Source organism: Eschrichtius robustus, chromosome 4, assembly GCF_028021215.1.
Source record: "Eschrichtius robustus isolate mEscRob2 chromosome 4, mEscRob2.pri, whole genome shotgun sequence".
Taxonomy (NCBI): domain Eukaryota; kingdom Metazoa; phylum Chordata; class Mammalia; order Artiodactyla; family Eschrichtiidae; genus Eschrichtius; species Eschrichtius robustus.
The window spans coordinates 148,005,276-148,014,307 of NC_090827.1; the positions used below are offsets into that span (position 1 = coordinate 148,005,276).

Consider the following 9,032-nt stretch of genomic DNA (forward strand, 5'->3'; position numbering starts at 1 on the left):
CATCTTCAAAAGACGGAAACCCCTTAAGAGAAACCCTTTCGGAGGAGGGAGCACCAGAAGGGCTCACCTCCAAAGCCAGGGTAGCGGACAGGCTCAGCACGAGGGTGACGAGGGAGGGGCAATACGAGAGGGCGCGCGTACCCGCGTGGGGTAGCCGTTAGGCGCACCGCAGGGGTGAAAGGGGAGGGGGATAAGGGAGCTCGTGCGTGCGCGTCCGCGCGCGCGTGGGTAGCGGAGGCGAGCAGCACGGAGGAGAAGGAGGAGGAGAGGAAAAGGGAGAGCGTGCGCGTGCGCGCGTGCGTGGGTGTGTGTGCGCGCGCGGCCGTGGTAGAACGGATTGCGTCGCCCTCTATTGACGTGCGCGCGCCCGCACCTAGTTCTACCAGCGGCGTGACCGTAAAGAGGCACGGCCGTGTCGTGAAAGGGGCCGCAACACGCAGGGCGCTGGTTGACGGCTGCGACTCCATTTTGTCCTCCGGTTCTTTGCTCGTAAGTCGCTTGTTTCCGTGGCTTCTGTGAGGCGTAAAAGTTTAAAAGGGGTGAAAGTTTTAAAGAATATTCTGGAAGTGTGTTGGTAAGCATAGCGAGTCTCCATTTTCTCTCTGCAGCCGACTTGCATCCTGCGGTTCCGGAATAGCGGGGAAAGATGCGGCCCTTGGACATCGTGGAGCTGGCAGAGCCGGAGGAGGTGGAGGTGCTGGAGCCCGAGGAGGACTTCGAGCAGTTCCTGCTCCCGGTCATCAACGAGATGCGCGAGGACATCGCGGCGCTCACCCGCGAGCACGGGAGAGCCTACCTGCGGAACCGGAGCAAGCTGTGGGAGATGGACAATATGCTCATCCAGATCAAGACGCAGGTGGAGGCCTCGGAGGAGAGCGCGCTCAACCATCTGCAGAATGCGGACGACGGAGTCGAGGGCAGAGGGACCAAACGGTGCGAGAAGGCTGAGGAGAAGGCCAAGGAGATCGCGAAGATGGCAGAGATGCTGGTGGAGCTGGTCCGGCGGATAGAGAAGAGCGAGTCGTCCTGAAGGAGGGTCGGCGGTAAGGCGGGGACCGGCGGGAGCCGCACGGAGGTCCCAGGCGTTGCCCGACGCTTGGGTCAGCTTCGGGGGCACTTACTTACTAATGATCCACGGGGGATGGGAGTTGGGAGAATAAAAGCGTGCTTAATTTTCATTTTAGGAGGTGTTAGTCGGTACCGTTTATTTATTTCTGTTACATCTCTGGTAATTTGGGGGAACAAATTGGTTGGTTGGTTGGTTCTGACTTGTATGTGTTTGGTTGAAACCAAAGGTCACGACCAATAGGGTAACTATAGGGTAATAAACAACAAAATCACAATACAGGCCATTGAGCAAAGGAGGGGAGAAATACAGAATTATCAGAGGGAAGGCCATTATTGGACGAGTCCAGATTTTGCTGGAAGATTGGAAGGAGTCAGGTGGCATCCAGAAGAGGTGGTGTCCTGCGAGGCTGAATTTGTGAGGGTTTTCTCACTTCTTAATGATGAGTTTCTCCCAATTGCACTTTAGGTTTACAGCCAATGGATTCTGGTCAACTGATGGAGATTGGCTGACACCCTGGAGAAGCTGAAACCAGAGAGCCTTTTGTTTTCTCTTTTTTTCCTCTGTCTACACTCTGTTCTCACACTACGTTTCTGCTATGGTCTGTGGTTAATGACCTCAGTATGAGTTTTGACTGTTAAATGTTTTTGTTTGGGGAGGTAACTTTGATTTGGAAAATGCTCTCACAAGAATTAGGGCCTAGATTGTAAGCTCTCGCAGCAGTCACATTTGTTCCTGGGCTTTCGTTATTTCTAAATTTTTGAGGTGCTTTGCTCTTTCTTGTGTGACCTGATAGCTCCCTGGAACTTTGGGTCTGTGTGTAACAGATGAGACTCGGTTGGAGTTCTCCAGCTCTGAAGGTGTTGAAGGAACTGCATTATTTCTAGAAGACGACTCCATGCAGCGATTGCTAACGAAGCTGAAGAAGGGACCAGGCTTCAACTGGGAATGAGAATGGAGCTGATCTGGCTAGGACTGATGAATCAAAAGAAGGGCTGCGGGATGGTATTGAGTTTGGGGACTTTAATTTCTCTGTGAGACCAAAGGAGGAGAGATGTATTTTGTTCAAATTTTAAGTTTTATGCGGCACACTGATGTAACTTGTTTGGTCAGATTGTTCGGACAACCTAACTCAGCTTTATGTGACATGGAACCTAGACTAGGAGGCGAGATAGGTCTTGGTATTCTGTGTAATCGATGTAATATCCTGATGCGTTTCAGGGGATTCCGGGCATAAAATGAAAGCGATATTTGCAAGGGCCCTTGAGGGTCTGGGGAAGAAAAGCAAGGGCTGTCTGTTTCGGACCCTAAACTGAACAGGGACGAGGTATCTTCAAGATTCATAAGCTGTCTAGCTGTAAGTTCATTTCAGTAGCAGACCTGACAAGTGTTTGAGGTCAAAACCCTACCGTGTGTTTAAAAAAAATTTTACCATGTTAATAAAAGTATTCATTTGCTTGAAAAGACAAGGCTTAAAAGGTTATTGACTAAGAAATACTGTTTCTTTAAAAATGAAATTTTTCTCCTTGAATGTTATCTTTGCTAAATGGGGGGCGAGTTTCTTATGGTTTTGGAGGCTCTCAGTAGGCCTTGATCATAGGGAAGGTTCATCTCTGCATGCTGCTATGGAAACTGGCCGAGGAAAGAGCATGCAGTTGTCCCTCCTATCAGCAGTGGGTTGTTTCCAGGACATCCCTCCCCCCTTCCCACAGATACCAAAATCCAGGGCTGCTCAAGTTCGTTATGTTAGATGACATAGTACCGTCGGCCCTCCAGTCCTCTGTATCTACAATTCTGCATCCTGCAGAACTTAACCTTTGTGCTAATTTTCACCTTAAAGGCTGCTTCCTGGGAATCCAGCTGATAGCAAGTGTGAAACAATAGTAACCATGTGTCACAAGCTGGATACCATGTCTTAGAGCACTGAGGGGGGGGAAGGCAAGGAAAGCATTTCAGAGCAAGTAACTGGTGAACTTGGCCTTGAAGGATGGGTACAGCTTCCAAGGAGGAGGAGAGCATGAGGGACATCCCACACACACGGAACCGTAGGAGAAAAAGCCAGTAGTGGGGAGGAGTGGGTATGATGAATAAAGAGCCAGGAAAAACAACCACCAGAAAAGCTACATTTGCCAAAACTAGGACCTGTGCTAAGTAGACTACGCTTTGTTCTTATTTCACTAGTTTTCCAGTAATTCTTTTTTGCTGTCTCAGGATACCACGTTTCATTTGGTAATTTATTTTTAAAAGATGTAATCCAAATGGCACAGAATTCAGAAGAAAAAAAGTGATCCTTTCCTCCCCCTAGCATCCCAGCTCCCCTTTAGGAAGACAGCCATTCACCAGTGTCGTGTATAGCCTTGCAAATATTGTGTGTGTGTGCACATGTACATATGTAACTCTCTCCAACCTTTTTTGTACATAAGTAGGAGCACACCTGTGAATGTTCTTTTTTTTTTTTTTCCACTTAAAACTATAGTTTGCAAGTTAACCCTAGCCAAACATCCAGATCTGCGTTCTTTTTTTACTGGCTGCATGTCCTTCATTGTACTATAAGTATTCAGAGGTGATTCTTACACACCCAAAAGTTTGAGAACTATCGTCCTAGATTATTTTCACTCCTTAATTCCTCTTCCTTGTGATTTCAGTAACAATTGCAATGCAGCCAACAATGCCCAATTTCCCCAGCCCCTGAAAGCAGTCCTGGCTTGATAGCTGTTGGAGGAGCAATTGAATCTTGTGTTTTCTAAGCAAAGAATGTGGTAAGGATCCATTCTGAGAGGCAGTCTTACAGGGCTGTGTAATATTAAATTGAGTCTAGCTAGAGTTGCCAGAATTTTTATTACAGATCCATATGTCCCTCATGGGCCCCAGGCTCTCTCCGTGTCCTGGCTGTTCAGAGGTAGGTCATGGGCAGCTGTGCAGACAGGCCTGTTGCGGTTCTTGGACAGGTTCCTGACGCAGCAGAGGCCGCATGAAGCTGGGATCTATCTTTGCTCCGATGTGATAAGTGTCCTCTTGTATCAAAGCGCTATTACAGAAAGAAGCATGGGGGCTGTGGGAGCGTGGAGGTCTGGAGAGGCATTCAGGAAGAGAGAAATGAGGTATTATGTAACAACCTCTGATGAGACACGGATGGAGGCAAAGTGTGCAGAATGTTCAAAATCTGCTGGTCCCCCACTTGATCAGAATCAGGCCCGGGAGATCACAAAGTAGTGCGAAAGAGGCTTTGGCGTCTGGTTCCATCAGCTGAGATGACCCTTGGGAAGAAAGCCGATTTAACTCTAGTGGACACTACAGTAGGACTGGCAACAGCCAAGGACACATTCACCTCTGGGGCCGGGGGCGTGGGGAGCATTAGTGAAAGTCTGACTCCAGGTGAAGGGAGGTGAGTCTAAAGTGTTTTTAACCTTGTCAAAGATAAAAGCTCGGGAGTCCAGGGGGCTGGGAAACAGGAGACCTGGCCCCCAGTCAGCCTGCCGCTGTCTGTGTGATCTTGGGCAGGTACTGGCTTGTCTCTGAGGTTCATTTCGAACCCTGGCATTCTGTATGACTTCTAGATAAAGCTCATCTGCGGTAAAAATGCTGTAGGGATCATGAGTGCTGTTCACCAAATAAATTCCAATGCCTCGTCTTTCACATGTCTAGTCAGATTGTACTCCCTAGCCCTCCGGTGGTGGTGGTGCTCTGTGTGTGTGTGTGTGTGTGTGTGTGTGTGTCAGTCATTCTAGCCGTGAATTGTGAGGGAAAGTAACATACATTACATCCAAGCCACAGCCTCCAACATGAGACCCTCCAGGGTTCCCTTCTGGCACAGGGACCAACAACCTTCAAGATGGTGGTTGATCATCAGCCTGTGTTCCTTGCCAACCAATGATGAACAGGTAGCACCAACAAGCAAAAACCTTCGTTGTTTTAAGTCACTGAGATCTGGGTATTTTTTGTTAGGATGACACAACCTAGACTGAGATGACTGATACTTTCATCCTTTTCTTTTCCTATCCTGTGTTTTGATGAAAGGCTTGTCCTCTCTGAGGCCTATATCCTCACTTTTCATCACATGTCCCACTAGCTCAGGGCATTGTCTGAAAAATGATCTTTCTTACTCATTCATTTGTAGCTGTTTGCTCTCCTCTGCCCTTTTTTTTTTTTTTTTTTTTGTGGCCGCGCCGCATGGCAGGTGGGATCTTAGTTCCCCGACCAGGGATCAAACCCGAGCCCCTTGCATTGGAAGCACGGAGGACCAACAGGGAAGCCCCTCCTCTGCCCTCTAATGACTCCAAGGCAAAAGAAAGCCCAAATTCACCCTCCCCCTTCCAGGCAGCAGATAAACACGAGATTCCACCATCTTCCAGAGATAAGTGGGGGTTTGTTATCTGCTTAACACTGTAGCCAGATAACTCTAAATGCAAACAGGGCTTGCTTCAGTTGCTGCCCAAAGTAAGACCCTCCCCTGTTCATTTCTATTTTCCCCTTCTCTGATCCACGTAATGCTCTGTAGTTCCTTTCTCCTGATTTATATCCCTATTCCTCCTTCCTTCAAACTCTCTGTGATTCACAAATCCTCCCATTCTGTTATTCCCAAACTCACCTGTATTTTTTGCCTCTTCAAAGAACGTTTCTTTACCACCTATAACCGTTGAGACTGGATTCCCCCAAGCCTTGGACTTTCCTGCAGCCTCACTGGTGATGGTCCCTAGCAACACCCAAATGATCAAGGGCTGCATTTTTTTTTCACATCTTTATTGGAGTATAATTGCTTTACAATGGTGTGTTAGTTTCTGCTTTATAACAAAGTGAATCAACTATACATACACATATATCCCCATATCTCGTCCCTCTTGCGTCTCCCTCCCACCCTCCCTATCCCACCCCTCTAGGTGGTCACAAAGCACTGAGCTGATCTCCCTGTGCTATGCGGCTGCTTCCCACTAGCTATCTATTTTACATTTGGTAGTGTATATATGTCCATGCCACTCTCTCACTTCGTCCCAGCTTACCCTTCTCCCTCCTGGTATCCTCAAGTCCATTCTCTACGTCTGCGTCTTTATTCCTGTCCTGCCCCTAGGTTCTTCAGAACCACTTTTTTTTTTTTTTAGATTCCATATATATGTGTTAGCATACGGTATTTGTTTTTCTCTTTCTGACTTACTTCACTCTGTATGACAGACTCTAGGTCCATCTACCTCACTACAAATATCTCAATTTCGTTTCGTTTTATGGCTGAGTAATATTCCATTGTATATATGTGCCACATCTTTATCCATTCATCTCTTGATGAACAGTTAGGTTGCTTCCATGCCCTGGCTATTGTAAATAGAGCTGCAGTGAACATTGTGGTACATGACTCTTTTTGAATTATGGTTTTCTCAGAGTATATGCCCAGTAGTGAGATTGCTGGGTCGTATGGTAGTTCTATTTTTAGTTTTTTAAGGAACCTCCATACTGTTCTCCATAGTGGCTGTATCAATTTACATTCCCACCAACGGTGCAAGAGGGTTCCCTTTTCTCCACACCCTCTCCAGCATTTATTGTTTGTAGATTTTTTGAAGATGGCCATTCTGACTGGTGTGAGGTGATACCTCATTGTAGTTTTGATTTGCATTTCTCTAATGATTAGTGATGTTGAGCATCCTTTCATGTGTTTGCTGGCCATCTGTATATCTTCTTTGGAGAAATGTCTATTTAGGTCTTCTGCCCATTTTTGGATTGGGTTGTTTGTTTTTTTTGATATTGAGTTGCATGAACTGCTTGTATATTTTGGAGATTAATCCTTTGTCAGTTGCTTTGTTTGCAAATATGTTCTCCCATTCTGAGGGTTGTCTTTTCATCTTGTTTATGGTCTCCTTTGTGTGCGAAAGCTTTTAAGTCTCATTAGGTCCCATTTGTTTATTTTTGTAAGGGCTGCATTTTTGACAGAGAGGAGCGGAGGGGGAAAAAAGGGAAACAGGAGTAAGAGGTTGGGGTTTTGTTGAGGGCGTTACTGCAGCCATGACCGTGCACGCTAAGTTGATGATGGGGAAGTGCAGAGCAGGGGAGCTGCAGGAGAAAGCCGTTCAAGGGAGCTGAGGGCCCAGTGAGGTTTTAAAAAGGGTGCCAGGGGCTGCCCTGGTGGTGCAGAATCCGCCTGCCAATGCAGGGGACACGGGTTCGAGCCCTGGTCTGGGAAGAACCCACATGCCGCGGAGCAACTAAGTCCGTGCGCCACAAGTACTGAACCTGCGCTCTAGAGCCCGCGAGCCACAACTACTGAGCCCACGTGCCACAAGTACTGAAGCCCGCGCACCTAGAGCCCATGCTCTGCAACAAGAGAAGCCACTACGATGAGAAGCATGTGCACCACAACGAAGAGTAGCCGCCGCTCGCCACAACTAGAGAAAGGCCACGCGCAGCAACGAAGACCCAACGCAGCCAAAAATAAATAAATAAATTTATAAATAAATACATTTATTTAAAAAATGAAAAGGGTGGTAGCGACTGTAGTGAAAGCGATGGAAGGATGGGGTCAGAAAAGAGGAGGGCCGAGCAGGTACCGAGCAGATTGGGGGCAGTAACAAGCCCTAAGTCGCCCTTGGGAATGAGTGGCCAAGGGGCATGCAGTTGCTTATTGGATATGAAGAGGCCAAGGACCTGGGGGCCCAGGTGTGGAATGGTGGCTATGTGAGCATGGAACTCACCTAGGATGATGGCAGCAGGATATGGGGTGGGGAGGAGGGCCAGGAGCCAGGTGGGAAAGCCTGCAATGAATGAGGGGAATCCAGTGGGATGGGGGAAGGGGGTTGGAGGATGACAAAGGAAGAGGGCGTTCAGATGAGCGGCAAGCGCTCCAAAGTCATGTCACATTAGACAAGAGGGAGGACAAGGGTAGTGTAGCCACTGCTGGAGGAGGAGGCTGGCCCCAACTCCTGAGCACACGTGAGGAACGCAGGGAAATGGGCAGCTTTCCCTCCACAGGCCTGAGTACAAAGTTGGCCTAATTCTCTGTGGACAGTCCAGCAAGCAGCAAGGTAGGGTGGAGGGCGGGAAGCCAGGCACGTGCTAGCAAAGGCTCACTAGCTCCTACAGGCCCAGGAGAGGGTTTGGGGGTGGAGAGCATTATGGAAACTTGTCATAAGATTTAGCACCCAAGGCTGACTCTTACTTGCTTCATCCGCGGGAGAAACAGGAGGGACAGGCAGTGTAAGTTTAGTCCTGAACTTAGTCTCTGAAGGAGGATGGGCATGGCCTTGGCATGAACACCATGATTGAGCCAAAAAAGCAGCAGCTGAAGGTCGTCACTCAACTATGCTTCCTGAGTAGCTTCTTTGAAGGAGGTCAAAGAGGCCGCCACTACTGGTCATTTGGGGTTGAAAATGGCAAGGGTGTCTGCACCCCAACCTGAAACAGTTATAAGAGACGGCTCCACCGCAACAAGAGAGGTCGCGATAATGAGAGGCCCGCACATCGCGATGAAGAGTGGCCCCCACTTACCGCAACTAGAGAAAGCCCTTGCACAGAAACGAAGACCCAACACAGCCATAAATAAATAAATAAACAAATAAATAAATAAATAAACCCAAAGGTTTAAAAAAAAAGAAAAAGAAAATGAGAACAGTTTCTTCCTTATAAAAAAAAAAAAAAAGAGACGGCTCCAGAAAAAGCTGTCTTCCAGATGAGATGAGACCGAGGCCCCAAGATCTTTTTCAAGTATCTCCTTTAAAGGTTCTTTCCCAGACAGTGAATGCCAGCCAAGCAGCAAAGACCAGATGATAACTGTCACCTTCCTATCAAAGCCACTTGTTCACATGGACACCACTGAGCTGAAAGAACCGGGAAGGACAGGGCACAGAGACCACTGAACAAAAAACCAGAGTCTTCGTGAGATTTTTGTCTGTGATTACCTGTGCATTGGAACTGACTGAAAGTAAACAGACAGGAAGCATCGTAAGGTATTGAAGAAAGTACATTGCCAAAGGAATTCCAGGCCAGG

At 47.8% G+C, this 9,032-nt stretch overlaps 1 protein-coding gene across 2 annotated transcripts; it reads left to right on the forward strand.

Annotated features, from left to right (window-relative positions):
* The first annotated feature begins 406 nt into the window (after window positions 1–406).
* On the forward strand, window positions 407–2,535 carry LOC137764359 (MORF4 family-associated protein 1). 2 transcript variants are annotated; one of them, XM_068543469.1, is made up of 3 exons: window positions 407–489; window positions 609–1,043; window positions 1,535–2,535. In XM_068543469.1, the coding sequence occupies exon 2, from the start codon at window positions 647–649 to the stop codon at window positions 1,028–1,030; it is 384 nt and encodes a 127-aa protein (XP_068399570.1). In that variant the 5' UTR covers window positions 407–489; window positions 609–646; the 3' UTR covers window positions 1,031–1,043; window positions 1,535–2,535. The 2 variants fall into 2 exon arrangements, with proteins under 2 accessions (XP_068399570.1, XP_068399569.1); XM_068543468.1 differs by lacking the exon at window positions 407–489 and having other exon boundaries at window positions 496–1,043.
* The last annotated feature ends 6,497 nt before the right edge of the window (window positions 2,536–9,032 follow it).

What these genes read in the sequence shown, in the direction of transcription:
- LOC137764359 (XM_068543469.1), top strand. Translation starts at nt 647, where the DNA reads ATGCGGCCCTTGGACATCGTGGAGCTGGCAGAGCCGGAGGAGGTGGAG.